Source organism: Talpa occidentalis, unplaced genomic scaffold, assembly GCF_014898055.3.
Source record: "Talpa occidentalis isolate TD23 unplaced genomic scaffold, MPIMG_talOcc4v2.1 talOcc4.8, whole genome shotgun sequence".
Taxonomy (NCBI): domain Eukaryota; kingdom Metazoa; phylum Chordata; class Mammalia; order Eulipotyphla; family Talpidae; genus Talpa; species Talpa occidentalis.
In genome coordinates, this window is record NW_023605194.1 from 26895555 (window position 1) to 26912753 (window position 17199).

Genomic DNA, 17199 nt, shown 5'->3' on the forward strand with positions numbered 1-17199 from the left:
CAATCAAAAAAGATAAACTCATGCCACTCGCAGCAACACGGATGGAGCTAGAAGGAATTATACTCAGTGAAATAAGCCAGAAGGAAAAAGAATATAGGGGAACCAAATAAGACATCAGTGTAAAAAAAATAATAATTAACAGTACAAAACACAATAAAGCAAAAACAGACAATTATAAACCAGAGACATTCTGCAGGGGAAGAGGAGGGAGAGGGGTGAGAGGGAGGGAGGGAGGAGCACAGGGGACTGTGGTGATGGTGCATGGGTGCCTTGGGGAAGGAAATTCTAGGGGGACTCAATCTGATGGGGTGGGGGGGAGCAAATATCTAAAAAAATGTAAAAAAAAAAGATAAATGTTAAAATTAATTAAATAAATAAATAAAAGAGAATGAGTTCTGTAAGTTTATGAGTACTGTTTTCTAGAGTACAGTCAACCCAAAAACATTTATAGGTGAACTATATAATGCAAACTTAAGAAAAAGAATCAAATGAACGCACAGGTGACCGAAACATACCAAGCTAACCACTTGGCACAATAAAAAAAACAAACAATAATTTACTTGTTCCCATTGTTTTTGTCCAATAAAACACAATTTGTATTTCATTGACAGTTGGTTTCCTAAGCTCTAGAAGTCTCACTCAACTTTGTATTTCTGTGCTGAACTCACACACATAGGGTAGATGGTCTTTAAAGTGCCAGCACCATTCAAAGATTTCAGTGGATCCAAGTATGCAAGGCAAGCTGTAAGAAAAATTTCCTAGTAACATGTTCTCTGTCTTGTCTGAGGTTAATGGGTTTTGCAACTGCCTTCATGACACAAGGGAACATCAGGCATTTTGTTAGAAATCTGTTAGTATTAATTGCAGTATTGAATCAGGTCACTAAAATTAATATTTACCGAGGGAAGATACCTTAAAAGTATTGATTTTTAGAATGTTGATTTAGAACATTTCCAATCAGGAAAGAGTTATGGACAATTAAAAGTTATGTTCAAGTGGATCTGGAAATTTAGTTATTGAACCAACATTATTCTTAGGTATAAGAACATACCTCTTCCTCCACAGATTGAAATTCTTTATCATCAGGAGACAGATCTATGAGAATTGTTCCACTACCAGAGGTGTTCAGAGTTAAGTATGGGTTAAGACCTATCAAATGAAATTTGAAGGTAAAAACACATTGCCAATAAAACATTATCAACTGAAAATATTCACCTCATTTATCTGATGCTTGGTACCAATTTGTAAAAACTTTACTTTGGAATGATTTAGATTTATAGGAAAGTTGAGAGATAGTACAAAGAGCTTCAGTGTATTTTCCCTCAACTTCCCACAGTACATCTGCCATAACTTATTAATTAAATCAAAGATGTTATTTGGATTTCACCAGTTTTTCCCACTAATTAATATCCTTTTTCAGTTCAGGATGCAAATCATAACACTGCATTTAGACTACTAATTTTTGACCCAACAAGTCTTAAGGGTTGTGTGGGGAAAATTCAGAAAATTTTTCTATTCTTTATCTCCTGTAATTGAATTTATCACATATTTTCTTCTTCAAATTATTTCCTCACTACACATGCCTCTTAGCATCTGGTCCCTTTCTTTTTTCTTTTCTTTTTTTTTGTGGGACCCTCGCCGGTGGCCGGGGATCGAACTGGAGCTGCAGAGGCTGCAGGCAGCCTTGCAACCCAGCGCTCAACTGCAGCGCTCAACCGCTGCACCACCAGGGGAGGCCCTCCCTTTATTTTTTCTAAGTATATGGAAGAATAATGGCAGGTACTTATACAGCCTCAGGCAATTTAAATCAATCCTAGAATGTCAGTAAAGTTTATTAACTACTAAATGCTTATTCTAACCCATAATAAATTATTTAATTCAGCAATGAATTTGCTGTATTTTCTAAATGTTAATGGTCAAGAGTCATATATTTTTGTATGTTCACTCTCACAAAGCTTTTTAAACAGAATTTCTTCATATATTTGTAACGCAATTTTCAAAACTTGCTGTTTTTTAGGTAGGGAGTCAATGCATAGTAGTTTGCCTCTGGAGATTATGAGCACTACTCTAGTTTTGATTTCTGATGAGTAACTCCTGCTAACATGCCAAACTCTGGTAACTTTTAAAAGAAAGTCTGCATTATAAAGTCTATGGGAATTAAGGAGCCCAGATAGAGGAGAATATTTTACAGAAAAAGGACTTAAAAAAAAATAAGGACCAAGGCATTTTCAGACCACCCCATGAAGAGGTTTATCAGTGCTGAAAGATTAGGACAAATCACCTGTTGACTTCACTGAATAAAGGTTAACCCTTTGCACTCCGAACCACTCTGGACATAGGCTACCAATGTCCCCTGAGAGGGGACAGCAGAATGCAAAGGGTTAAGACTGCAAGGGAGCAATAATCTTTCAAATGAAGAAGGTGTTAACTTTATGCAAGAAAGTGACCCTTCTGTTCTCATCAGACACAGACTCTGTGATGATGTTTCTCTTCCATAAAGGAATGAATATTCCTACCCAACTGTAGCTAGATGTATCAGAATGAGTACAGAAGCAGTTGTGGCATGGAGGTATCTCTGTCACTTGGAGGCAGTGCATTTGTATTCTAAGCTTTTGAGCACATCTTACTAACTGCATGTCAGATTCTATGGTATGTTTATTGAATAACACTGCCTCTTTCGTAAATAACCCTTGTTATTCACTACTCTATTGTAACTGCTATTCTATCTACTAGACTGGTCCACAACTGAGGGTTCTAGTTCCTTTTTATTTTTGATGCTATTTATACTGTATACTAACGTTCCTTGGAGTCACGGATTTTCCCTCCTCTGTATCTTATAAAAAAACCTCATTATCTATACTAGACACACCCAAGATTATTTTACATTTTAAGTATTTGGCTCTAATCCTTACCAGGCAATTAAAGCACATCTACCTTTAATTGGTCCAATCTCAAAATTCCAGTTTAAGCATCCTTTAGCTTGAACAATCTAACTTTTAGAGGTACTGTGTATTCGTTGCCAACAAATGGGCCCTACTCTGGCTAGTATACATTCTTCCCTGAAATTCTCTTGATTTTTGTTAGTGGAGGTTTCTTTTCAAACCCAGTTGTAAAGCCAGGATTTCAATTAAACAAGCTTCTCATCACAGGGTAAATCACTCCTTCAGTTTAATGATGAATGTAAAAACAAAAAAAAATTTTAACCTAGGACCCGGTACATATGAATTATAAACATCTGCTGGCTGAATGCAATTTGCATTTTCCTTAAATATGAACATTTAGGAGAAAAAAACGTCATTTTTGTTTTTTAAATTTCTTCAGTTGCAACATTGTTTCCCAAGTATTTTCACCTCAAATATTTAGAATTTAGCTATTACACCAAGAGAGATTTACATTATTTATGTGCTGGCCTGAAATATAGTCTTTCAATATTTAAATCTATGGTTCAGATCTTTTGGAATCGTACAATTTTAGAGGTGCAATAATTTAAAAAATAGTTGAACAGAAATAACAACTGAAGCAATTCCAAATTTTTGAACAGTCCAGATATTTTACTTAGGTGCACAGCTAACAACTGCAGTTCAGGAAGTTTAACAGTAGCACAATTAAGACTTAATTCTAGGTGTTCTTCCTAGTAAGCAGACTCTTACAGATTTTTAACTTATCAATTTGCAAGTTGAGGGGTACCTTTATGCAAACCGCTAAACTGGCAATAGCAATGATTCAAAAATTAAATACCTTGTTGTCCAGAGATAAGTCTTTCAACTCCTTTAATTAGTTTGTGTCTATGTCCATAAGCATTGATTCCAATCTCTTTCAGCTCCTTGTGCCCCATCTCAACTAATACATCCAAAGTGATCTTACAAAAGAGAATAAAGCTATTTAGAAGACTCACTTATTTGGTAGACATTCACATATTGGTGTCCTCACAATGTACAAGAGTTTACAAGAGTCCTACATTTACTTCAAATTATTTTGAACAGTTTAGAAATATAAGCAAACCAGTTATTAAAGGAAAATAAACTGAAAATGACAAGTTGCAGCTAATTAAACAGAATGCTGACTCATATGAACTACCAAACGTACATTATTTTCATTTAGCACAATAAGAATCAAAATTGCATACCAAATGCACCATATTCGGGGCATATTATTTTTCCTTTTTCATTATCTCTTTATCTAAACTACTTACAGCTTCTTTGGACTCTAACCCCATGCTCATTCTTCTGACCACTGTATAAACTAACTCTTTTACCTCAAATATATTATTCCCATTTTGCGAAACTGAAGACATCTTTTTAACCCTGTTTTATTTACACATCTTACATCAAGTTTTCCCTGGACCATTTAGTTTACAGTAATCTTTTCTTTCTCTGAATTTATAAAACCTATGTCAAAAACTTAACTCTTGTTATGTTCTTATTGAAGATTCCAATTACACTGATAATTCCTTAGGGGTGCAAGACTGAAGTAACTTATTTTCTGAAGCTCCCCGCCCCCAACTCAAAAAAAAAAAAAATAAATCAGTAAATCTATTTCAACAGAGCACATTCAACTTTTCCTTGAAGCTCCATAAAACACCAAACCAAGCAAAACAATTTACTCACCTGTTCTCTCTCAAATATATCCATCAGGTGCTCAAGTCCAAGATTCCTTACAAATTGAGTTATGCTAAAATCTACTCCTGGAACTGGAAAATTGCCAAAAAAAAAATTTCACATCAGTATAATGTATATTAACATTATAACAAAGTTTTGTGATATTACTATATATAGGGAGGCTGTAAAGATGAAGCAAAATATAAATAGCTGCATGGGAAATAGTACTGAATAAAAACTGAAAAAAGGTATAAAATTCCAACAACATTAGAAGAGTTAATGGGGTACTCTCAGATTAAAAAAGAATAAATCTTCACTAAAAATTTTTTTAGCTGTATCCTTAAAGTAAATTTTCTAAGGGACCTCCCTGGTGGCACAGGGGTTAAGGTCTCCATGCTATCAAGCTATCACCAGTCATTGCAACACAAGTTCAATTCCTGGTCAGGGAGATAACCCACATGGTGCAACAGACCCCTCCTGCCTCACTAGCTGCTCCCCTAAGCAGTGTATTTCAGTTGATCCACCTGTTCTGCTCCCCCCTCAACCCCGCACACTTCTGGCCTACACCCCAGTTCTTGTATACATACATAAAAATAAATTTAAAAATCTTTTTTTTTTTTAAATTTTTTTATTCTTTAAGATTTATTTATTTATTTATTTATTTATTTATTTATTTATTTATTTATTTATTTATTTATTTATTTATACATGCACTGGGTACAGTCAGAAGCGCGGGAGGGTGAGAGAATTCACCAGAGCCAGAGCGGGGAGCAGAGCAGGCAGAAGGACCGAAGTACACTGCTGAGGGGAGCAGCGGGTGGCAGGAGAGGTCTGTGCGCCATGTGGGACCCTCCTCCGGTGGCTGGGGAGCAGCCGGGGATCGAACCGGTGCCGCAGAGGCCGCGGGCAGCTTCACAAGCCAGCGCTCAACCGCTGCGCCACCAGGGAGGCCCCAAATTTAAAAATTTAAAAAAAATTTTTTTTCATATACCAGAAACTAACATTTTATTGTATATTAATTACATATCAGTTGGATAAAAAAAAAGCATTTATCTTTGAGGCTGTAAGTTACTTCACAAAAAAGTTTATGAAAGTAAGTTCCACAATGTTGTACAGGATATATTGAATTCTGATTGATAAAAGGTAGAGAACAGCTTTATGAAGATTGCAGGCATATTGCCTTCTTTTTTAAAGAAGTTGGATATTTGGGGTAAAACATTTACACGCAGTTAAAAAAAAGCATTTCATAACTAAAAATACATTGAAAGTGGTAAAGAAAGGCATAATTAATTACTCAACAAAAGAGACTTCTAAATTTTTAAAAAAGCATAATTATATCTAAAGCTTTCAAAAAGCATAATGAGTTGGTTAACAGCATAAGACTCAAGTCTAAACTTGGAACGAGAGTGTTTGGGAGTTCTATTAGTAACGCTGAGACTACAATAAAAGGCTAAGACTTTAGGCTATACTAATTAATCTGTTACTAATAGCTGTATCAAAGGTTAAAAATGCCTTTTTAGCATTCCAAATGACAAATATGTAGTTACACTACCAATTAAAAAGTTATTTATGTAGAATGTCTCACCCTCTTTTTTCTCCAAACTGGAAGCACGTTCTGTTCCACCTGAGCTAACCATGGAAGATAGCTCAGAAAAACTTCCAGATAAATTGTCGAGACTGCTGGCAGCGGAAAGACTTGATGGGCTGGATGGACCTGAAGACAGGGCATCTGTGGTGGGTCCTGGGCTTCTCACACCATTGAGCACTTGTGGTTTATAACATGAAGGCAATGCAGAAGGGGGCATGGCTGCTGTCAGGAGAGCACTGACGTCATCTGCCTAGGATAGATGTTAGAGAGAGTTGAAATCTGCCAAAAACCAGAGTTTTCAAATTTACCCCACTCAATAAAATGCATTTGAAATTATGACAAACCCCCAGCATATATGCACTAGAAATGATTAGGCAGTATTCAGCTAAAGTTATTAAATATAAAAGAAGTTAGAACATCTCTTCTAAGACACAAAGAATCAAAACAAAACTATTAAATGTGGCAAACTATGAAAAAAAAATTGATACCATGACTGAAAATACTGAAAATGAATTACAGAAATATTTAAAAAGCTAAGCGCTTTTAACACTATTGCAATTGCATTGAAAGAAGTAATTCAACCCACATGGAACTTTAGCACACAGAATGACTTTTATATTTCTCAGGAAATACTCTGATACATTTGTTCCTCAAAGCTTAACTTTTGAGGGGGCTAGGGGTAACAAAGATAATTATTTAAATCAAATCTGCTAGAATGGAAAAAAACCAAAATTTATTGGTAATCAATCTGTTTAATTAGCAACATATACCTTTCCTTTGCAGCACTCAAGTAAGAATAAATTAACATTTAGCAAGAAATAAATCATACTTGTTTTCATTTTTAATCATTTATACTGACTGTTCCAGTCCTCACCCTTTTCTTCCCTGTCTGAGAACTCTTATGACATTCATAGTTTGCACATAACATTTGTTTATAATATTAATACGACTTACTGGGTACTTTTTAATGTAGCTTATACCATGCTAAGGATTAAGTACATTACCTTGTTTATTTCTCATTTTAACCGAATATATTTTATCCCCATTTATAAATGAGGTAACTGAGGCTTAGGGGTTAGGTAACTTGCAAGACCATACTACAAGAGGTAGAGACAGAATCCTAAGGCAGGCCGGTTTTGACTCTAAAGGTTCTCAAGAGCATGTTGCTTCACTGAGACTTAACTGTATCTTGTGATCAAACATATAGTTCAAAATTTCACTTCTAAGGTAGTCTGGAACTGAAAAGACATTTCCCTGAAGAAATAATGTTGCTAACATAGCTGGGTTGTCAGCCTGCTGAGAAATCTACTTAACCTCAATATAACTGAATTCTATCAGCTTCTCAATGTAACCAGAACAATGGTCTCTCTCTCAGTGAAAAGCAGTCTATATAAAAGGCCCCCACCATTTCCCACTTCAAAAGGAATTCTCCTTTTCTCTTTACTGCTTTGATCAATGTCCTTAGTGGAAGAGGAAGCAAAATACGAACTTCTATAGAGAGCAAAATACGAACTTCTATAGAGAACTGGAGGAACAAATTTGTTTCATAAACAGTTTTAATGGGGGAAGCACAGGAGGAAGGGCAGTCTGTACTTGTAGTAGGCTTTGTGACTGCAGCCTAAAGGCAACATTCCCAGATGGCGAAATTCACCAAAACTCATGGTATATTATTTTGCACCTTAAATACTATAACAGCACTCACTGAAGGCCTATACCTGTTTTGTTTCCCAATTAATGTAAAGCAATTACATTGCATACTTCTTTTTCTTATTTCTGTAAGTACTTGGCATTGATAACTGTTCCTTAATCTACATTTACTTATTATGTTCTAAACACAAAGATGTCCTAAATTTAAATTAGGCTAAAGAACAAATTTTGCCACATTCACCATGAAGACATTTTATATACACCAAGCATTGAGAGTTTTCAAAGAGCCCATCACTTACTGAAACTAAATCTAAAGGTGTTTGTCCTTCCTGATTTTTAAGAGTAGGATCAGCTCCATGGGCCAATAATAAAGCACAAAGCTGTGTTCGTCCCTTTTGAGCTGCTTCGTGCAAAGGTGTGAAAGCCCATTTGTCCGTGGCATTGACACATGCATTATACTTTATTAGTAAAGCTGCTACATCTACATGCTGTAAAAGAAAATACTCCTGTTACAGTCTGAAATATTTCTTTATCACACTTTAGTTCTTAAGAAGCACCTAGCTATATACCTACTTTTTCCATTTTCAAACTTACTCTGAAAATGAAAAACTGCTTTTCCCCAACATCATAAAAGGACTGTTGATTAGAAAATTATGGCAGGCATTTCAGTAACTTGAGAAACTAGAAAATAGTTAAGAATTCTGTGCAGGAGGGGAACTAAATTGATTTTGACAATTTTTCATTTGTTCAAGTAATGTAACAGCTGAACATCAAGCAAGCAACCTTCTCAATTATTCAAGCAATGATACTAAAGATGGTCAATACTAGTTGTAACATTTAGGGCCGTTATAAGTGAAAAACAATGCATCCACACATTCCTATGAATCCTAAGGGATTTTCTAGGTACCAACAAATAAATCACTTACATCTCAGAGAGTAAGAGAGAGGTGATACGGAAGATAATAAAATGAATGTGTAGCACATCACACACAAATTATAACAGATTCAGAATTGAAACCTTGAAGTTATTTATTTAATCTCTTTAACTCTCATTTACTTTTCTTGAAATGAGAAAGTCAAACTAAATTTCCTTTGAATTGCAATACTGATTTTCACTTTGTCAATTTCATAGTTTTTCTGAAGGTACATGAAAGAACTTACCCCATAAGATGCTGCATTATGTAAAGGAATAAGTCCTCCTTTGTCTTGGGCATTCACATCAGCTCCATGTTGTAACAAATACTCTGCAACTTCTAAATTATTATAGCCAGCTAATTTAGGAAAGAAGTGAAATCACTTTTACTTGTTAACATAAAAAGTTACATATATGTATCTATCTATGAACTATAGACATTTTTTAAAAAAGGAGATTTTATATAAATCAAAAATTGAAATTCTCCACTGGAATCTATTAAAAATTTATCTTATGAAAAAAGTTGCCCACTGGCCTCAAGTACGAAGCTTGCAGTGATGACATTCATTTTATAGACTCTCAAAGCTATATTAAATTTGCTTGTATATTTCCTTTTAAAACATTCCTGCTAGGGCCTCCCCGGTGGCGCAGCGGTTGAGCGCTGGGTTGCAAAGCTGCCCGCGGCCTCTGCGGCGCCGGTTCGATCCCCGGCTGCTCCTCAGCCACCGGAGGAGGGTCCCACATGGCGCACAGACCTCTCCTGCAGCCCGCTGCTCCCCTTAGCAGTGTACTTCGGTCCTTCTGCCTGCTCTGCTCCCCGCTTTGGCTCTGGTGAATTCTCTCACCCTCCCGCGCTTCTGACTGTACCCAGTGCATGTATAAACAAAACAAACAAACCAACCAGCAAACAAATAAATAAAGCATGCCTCTATAAAAAAAAAAAAAAAAAAAAAAAAAAAAAAAAAAAAAAAAAAAAACCATTCCTGCTAGAGTCCTAGCTTTGATGGTGTTATATAAAACTTCCTGATCTCATGTGCCGGGTTTCAAGGGTATAGAAGCCAATTTTGGAACACAAATGGCTGGCATAGCAGGACACGACATACCAGTGTTGGCCTCCCCAGAAAGCCACTAAAACATACTTTTTTTGCCAGAGAGAACTTAGAGGTAAACATCTCTGTAAGACTGGCAGCAGAGCCTGTTCTGTTCCCCACTCTGTCTCTGGTGAATCCTCTCAACCCCCACACCTCTGCCTGTACGCCAGTTCTTGTATGCACAAATAAATAAATCAATCTTAAAAAAAAAAAAAAAAAAAAAAAGACTGGCAGCAGAATCTATGTGTTGCTAAAGCCATGAAGTAAAACTTAGTTTTTTTAAAAAATAATGTGCCAAAACCTCTCAGCTGTTGTCCTGGAAACTGTCAGCTATCTCAGTACATATACTTACAGTAAAGTATATTTTGACATAAACTCACAGACTGAAAGCAAATCTGCAACTTAACTTGGCCAACATAAAACCAGTTATCACTTGAAACTTTATAATAGCTCAACATATTTATTTACATTTATTTTCATTGTACTTTTTATGTTTTTGCTGAAGGACCTAAAGCAAAAAAAATTTTTTTATTAAGAAAATCAAAACTACAAAACTACCGTAGCAAAGTATTACACTTAAAAAAAAGTCTTTCCCAATCTCAAGGTATAATATGACATGAGTGGACAGAAATACTTTGAGAATACAACATATGTGCCACTTACAAAGACAACAGAGACTTAAACAGTATTGTTAATGTTCTAGGTTCCAAAGCTACCACAAAGATTTAAAGAGTCAATATAAATAACTATCCATGGTACAAGTCAAATCAGACGTCAGATCACACCCTATCTTACAAGGACTTGAACACATGATTATCAGTAGAAGTAGAAAAGCCTTTTTTCATCAAATTAGCATTTGTGGCTTATCACTTCCAAAATGTTTTAAAAAACACAAATGGAGTAGTGCCATTCTTTGGACAGTGGGGGGAGTCAAACATACAGCAGCTGGGAATTTAAAGATAAAAATCACTAAAATGATTTCTTGATCCCTGGGAACACACTCAGTTACTAACACTGTGAGACTAAAAAGAACTGAGAGAATAGACTTTCACTTTCCATGTTACAGAAAGAAAACTGCATTTTTTTTCTCTTTTAAATCGTGTATGTAGATAAACTAAAGTCAAATGTGCCTAGAATGCAGAGCCACTGAAATAGTAACTGTAGTTCAGTTATTTTTTTTTTTGGGGGGGGGGTTATTTTACTTATTTTTATAGATTTATTTTATACACTTATGTATACAAGAGCTGGGGTGTAGGCCAGAGGTGCAGGAGTGTGAGGATTCACCAGAGACAGAGCAGGGAGCAGAAGAGGCAGATCCACTGAAATACACTGCTGAGGGGAGCAGCAGGTAAAGACAACAGAGGTCTGCTGCGCCATGTGGGTCACCTCCCTGGCCGGGGATTGAACTCATGCTGCAGTGGCTGCCAACAGTTTCACAGTGCTAACACTTAACCCCTTGTGCCACCAGGGAGGCCCAGCTCAGTTATTTTAATGGCTCATCTTAAATTTAACATCTTCAATTGTAGCGTGATGAAGACTTAAGAAAAACTCAGGGACTACTAGATTATTCTTAGGATTCTGCATTAACTCTTTAATGTTCTTGTTATAAATAAAAAGTATAGTTATTACAAATTTAGTTAACATCTTATGATTAAACATGTATATTGCTTAGAATAAATGTAATCAATGTAAACATAAATATGATCTGGTATTTTGCTTTTATTTTGAAATGGGAAGTTTCTTGTTTTCAAGTTCCCATTTCAAATTAAAAGTTAACTGAACAAACCAACCACAAACCTGTTCTGAAACCCCAATGTTGTATATCTGCACTAAAAACAAAGGTACACTAACAATTCTGAGGAAAGACTTAGAACCAAAGTAATGTATACAATTGTGTTTTCCCCAAATCTTATGTTGAAGCCCTAAGCTCCAGCAACTTAGAATATGACTGTATTTGAAGATAAGGTCTTTAAGGAAGTAATTAAGTTAAGTGTAGCCCATTAGAGTAGGCCCTGATCCAAGCTCATTGGTGTCCTTAGGAGAAAAGGAGATTAGGACAGAGAGGGAAACTGGGGATGTGCACACAACAATGATGAGGCCATGTTAGGACACAATGGGTGTTCATTATGAGCCAAGGAGAGATGCCTCAGGGAAAAACAATCTGACCAATATCTTCATCTCCAAAACTCTGAAAAAAATATTTCTATTACTTAAGACACCTGGTCTGTGCTATTTTGTTAAAGCAGGCCTAGCAAAGCAATACAACAAATAACTTGGGCAAGAAATTTATGTAACTTCTTAAATTCTTTTAAGATTACTTTTTTTCTGCTTGTGCTTAAACAGCTATCATCCCAAGAATGGGAAGCTTTTAGTTTCCTATGAGGAAAGGCTGGTTCAAGGAGGTATATTTTCAAGTTTCTGTAGCCAAAACTCACTTGCCAAAAATGATTCAAACAATACAGCGACCTGGAATAAAGGTTCCAAAGTACAGGGTGAGTGGCAGAGTCTCTTCCAATTGTTCTTTACATAATGTAACATACTAATACTAAAATGAACACAAAGATTAAGCATGGTTGTTCTAACAAATACACCAGTGTATAATTCATGGTGAAGATATTTTAAATTTTTAGATTTCTTACTCAGGTAAAATGAATCTTAGATGTCACCAGTCTAAACCTGTGAAAGTTCAATTGCTTACCTGCTAAATGTAAGGGTGTTGAATGTCGGCCCTGAGTATCACGGCAATTTACATTATCAGGTGAAGACAACTTCTTTACTCTGGCTAAACAACCCTTCTTGGCAGCATCTAATAAAGCTGCATCTCCCCTAAGTAAATCTTGGATATCTGTATCTCCATCTTTAACAAGATCCAAAGGAGTATTTCCATCCCTGTTTTTCTTTGTAGGGTCTGCACCATGCTGGGTATGTGAAAATGGAAAGGGTAGAATTGGTTTAAGTTTGCCCTTGAGAATGAGAAAACATGGAACTACACCAAAGAAAAATATTTTAATTCACAGAATGTAACAGAGGCAATTAAATGTTAATGTATTATTGTAATGAGTCAAAATTTTCAAAATAAGGTATTTCATTAAAAATGAATTTTCATATTATTTTTAGTTTTCATAAACATTGAAATGCAGAATATATTTAACTATATTCATGTTCTGGCTAAAATATCTCCACTAGTATCTATATTAATCCAGAACTATCAATTTTATTTGTGCTAATTGAATATGGCTTATCAATTACATACTCCGTCAACTATTTTGAGGTTAAAGAATTAAAACAGGAAAAATAATCAGTATCACAAAAACCGACATTATTACAACAATAAACCTACAACAGTAAACGTAAGTGCAGAAAAAAAAATGAAATAGTGGGGCCTCCCCTGGTGGCGCAGCGGTTGAGCACTGGGCTGTGAGGCTGCCCGCAGCCTCTGCAGCGCCGGTTTGTTCCCCGGCCACCGGTGAGGGTCCCACAAAAAAAAAAAAAAAAAGTGTTTATGACATTTATTCTGAAATACAGTTAGAGAGTAAGATACTTTTGCTTGCCAACCCCTTACTAGCTTGTGTTCTCAATAATTATTAGAAATATTACAAACATAGTCTACATAATATACTGTCAACGATAGTACTTAAATATACCTGGAGAAGAAGTTTGCAAATTTCATATTTTCCTTTTGCTGCAGCTTCATGTAAAGGTGTAAATTTCCATAAATCAGCTACATTAACAACTGCTCCATGTTTAACAAGAAGTTCTGCAACTTCATAATGTCCATAAGAGCATGCATTGTGCAAAGGTACAAGGCCTCTGAAATAAAAGTTAAATGAACAATGCAACATAAAGATATGTTACACATTTTAAACAGTTATATACAGATGATACATTTTTTGAGTTGCATAAAGGACTTCATTGTATTTCAGAGAACTTACATTTATAGAAAACATAAACAGAATTATTTGGGAGGGCAGGGAGGTAATATATTTTTAAATTGCACAAAATATAATGAACATCTATATTATTTAATATCTAGAATCAAGAATGACATTTTATTTTTTCTAGGTTTATTTATTCATGCATATAAGAATGGGGGTACAGGCCAGATGTGCGGAAGGGTGAGAGGATTCACCAGAGACAGCAGGAAACAGAACAGGCAGACTGACTAAAATACACTGCTGAAGGGAGCAGTGGGCGAGACAGGAGAGGTCTGCCGTGCCCTGTGGGATTCTCGCTGGCCGGCCCGGATCGAACCTGCGCAGCAGAGGCTGTGGACAGCTTCACAGCGCTGCGCTCAACTGCTTGTGCCACCAGGGGAGGCCGAGAATGACATATTAAAAAAAATAATTTTAAGATAAAAAGGAAGCATTCAAATATCCTCAATGTAATCTAAAAAATTTATGACATCAAAAATATCACATTAATATAATATAATCTCCTTGGTCTTTTTTTTTAAAAGATGCATTTATTTATTTATTTATTAAAAAAAAAAACAAAAAAACAAAAAAACAAAACCCCAAGAGACAATTCTGTTTTTTTTTTCAGATTTATTTATTTATACAAGCACTGGGTACAGTCAGAAGCGCGGGAGGGTGAGAGAATTCACCAGAGCCAGAACAGGGAGCAGAGCAGGCAGAAGGACTGAAGCACACTGCTGAGGGGAGCAGTGGGCTGCAGGAGAGGTCTGCACGCCATGTGGGACCCTCCTCCGGTGGCCGGGGAGCAGCTGGGGATCGAACCGGTGCTGCAGAGGCTGTGGGCAGCTTCGCAACCCAGCGCTCAACCGCTGAGCCACCGGGGAGGCCCAAAGATGTATTTATTTTTATAAGGGAACTGGGGTATAGGCCAGAGGTGCGGGAGGGTAAGAGGATTCACCAGAGACAGAGCGGGGAACAGAATAGGCAGACTGACCGAAGCACACTGCTGAGGGGAGCAGCGGGTGAGATAGGAGAGGTCTGCCATGCCATGTGGGTTTCTCCCTAGCTGGCCGGGAATTGAACTGGTGCTGCAGAGGCTGTGGACAGCTTTGCAGTGATGCGCTCAACCTGTTGTGCCACTGGGGAGGCCCCTCCTTGGTCATTTTAAAATTATAAGGCATTGGGCCTCCCCAGTGGTGCAGTGGTTGAGTGCTGGGTTGCAAAACTGCCCTCAGCCACTGCAGCGCCAGTTCGATCCCCGGCACCCGGGTGAGGGTCCCACATGGCGCGCAGACCTTTCCTGCCGCCCACTGCTCCCCTCAGCAGTGTACTTCAGTCCTTCTGCCTGCTCTGCTCCCCGCTCTGGCTCTGGTGAATTCTCTCACCCTCCTGCACTTCTGACTGTACCCAGTGCTTGTATAAATAAATAAATAAATCTTTAAAAAAATAAATAAATAAAATAAAATAAAATTATAAGGCATTATGCAAGTAAGTCTTTAAATAAATGCTAACATTTATTTAATGAACTGAAATTAAGCCAATGGCAGGGAATAGAATTCTCTGAAAAATGAAAGAGCTATTATTATAAAAATATTTTCAGATTTTCCTAAAAAAGTCAGATAATGGAAAAAGGAAGTATGCAACTGTACTTGCCCTTTATCTTTGGCATGCACATCAGCTCCATGTTGCAACAGATATTCCACCACAGACACCCGATTATAGCCTGCTGCAAAATGGAGTGGTGTAGACTGGCGTCCTTCAATGTCTCTGCAATTGACGCTCTGAATAGTACACAATTTCTGTAGGATGGAACACAGAACACATACAGTGGGACTTGTTTATATTCATTTAGTACAACTTTCAAATATCTGACTTATATACTTCAAATAAGTATTGTCAGAAACAATTTGCTATTTATTTTTATTTCATGTCATCATTTTTAGGAAGTCCTCTGGTCCTCTCATCTATGTATCATCTTTTGCAAAGCCAGTCAGTAAATTTTATCATTAACACTACTACCATTTCCACAATAGTAACCTACGTACCAATTATCATTAATAGTAATTTCCATTTTGTGGAAAATACATATGGAGGTACACTGGACCATTGGGGAAAGGAGCATGCAGTCACACATGGGCACAGAACGCTCCCTACATACCCCTCTTGGGACTTAGAGAACAAAGTAACTGCAGGTGGGGTCCTCCTGGGCTCAGTCTTGAGCCCAACAGCTGAGGGAAGAACTGGTGAGCGAGAGATCTCACTATTACCTTGAAAAGGGTCAAAAAGGTTGTGTACTCAGTGCTTGCAGATTGGGTCTCTCATGTGTGGGCAGGCAATGGTGGTGGCAGTCAATGTCTACCGCCATTGCTGGGTGACAGGGCACACAGCCTGTTCAGTTGCTCCATGCCTATCAGGGTCAACTGAGTCCTGAATATTGAGCTCTACAGACTATGCCTAGCCCCCCTCAACAGGAGATGCAAGTTTGGTGGGACAGTGACCTGCAGAACAGATCAGCAAGGAAGTGGGTGGAAAGTTAGGACAACTGAACCTCTGAACAGAGCTTACTATGGAGCAAGAACAGATAGCAGAGGTGACCACACTCACTGGATAAGACTGAGACCAAGTATTTAAACCTTAGCCTCCCTTCCTGCCCTTACCTACTCCAAGATAAAGGGAAACAGAACAAAACCTTCAGTGCCCCAAATCCAAAAAGGTAAATAAGGAAACATACATGCCTAGGCAGCAAGGAACATCAGAACACAAGAAAAAAGAGAAGAATGAAAGTTCTGGGATATATCTATATGTAGAAATGATAAAAAAAAAAAAAAAGAGCAAGTAGAAAATAAAAACTTTAAAGCAACATTATTAAAAATGCTAAATAAGCTACTGGAAGGTCAAAGACAGCTAGGCAAATGCAAGATCTTAAAAAAGGAAATCCAGGAACAAATTACCAAAGTGATTGAAAATATTAAAAGAACACTAAAAGAGGGCCTCCCTGGTGGTGCAACAGGTTGAGCGCAGTACTGTGAAGCTGTCCGCAGCCTCTGCAGCATGGGTTCAATTCCCAGCCAGCCAGGGAGATACCCACATGGCGCAGCAGACCTTTCCTGTCTCACCCACTGCTCTCTTCAGCAGTGTTTTTGGTCCGTCTGTCTGTTCTGTTCCATGCTCTGTCTCTGGTGAATTCTCTCACCCTCCCACGCATCTGGCCTGTACCCCAGTTTTTTGTATAAAGAAATAACTCTTAAAAAAATATTATAAAACAACACTAAAAGAGACTGAATGAAATGTAGACAAATATGGAAAACACTTTAAGTAGAATTAAACTAACAAAAGAGAGAATTTCAGAAATGGAAGACACAGATATCCAAGTAGAAAATCACCCAGGTAGGAAGAGACTTAGGAAAAATGAGGAAACTCTATGAGAAACATCATGCTGAACAAGAAG

General features: G+C 37.1%; 1 protein-coding gene across 1 annotated transcript in view; it reads right to left on the bottom strand.

Moving 5' to 3' along the window:
- The window catches only part of TNKS2 (tankyrase 2), a 59100-nt gene that overhangs the window by 9428 nt on the left and 32473 nt on the right, over positions 1-17199 (bottom strand). Inside the window, exons 14-22 of the mRNA XM_037497510.1 lie at positions 15405-15550; positions 13482-13647; positions 12536-12755; positions 8995-9104; positions 8133-8321; positions 6184-6436; positions 4608-4690; positions 3739-3859; positions 1052-1149 (exon numbers count right to left, since the gene is read on the bottom strand). Of these exons, the coding sequence (XP_037353407.1) occupies positions 1052-1149; positions 3739-3859; positions 4608-4690; positions 6184-6436; positions 8133-8321; positions 8995-9104; positions 12536-12755; positions 13482-13647; positions 15405-15550 (1386 nt within the window). The remainder of the gene's footprint in view (positions 1-1051; positions 1150-3738; positions 3860-4607; positions 4691-6183; positions 6437-8132; positions 8322-8994; positions 9105-12535; positions 12756-13481; positions 13648-15404; positions 15551-17199) is intronic.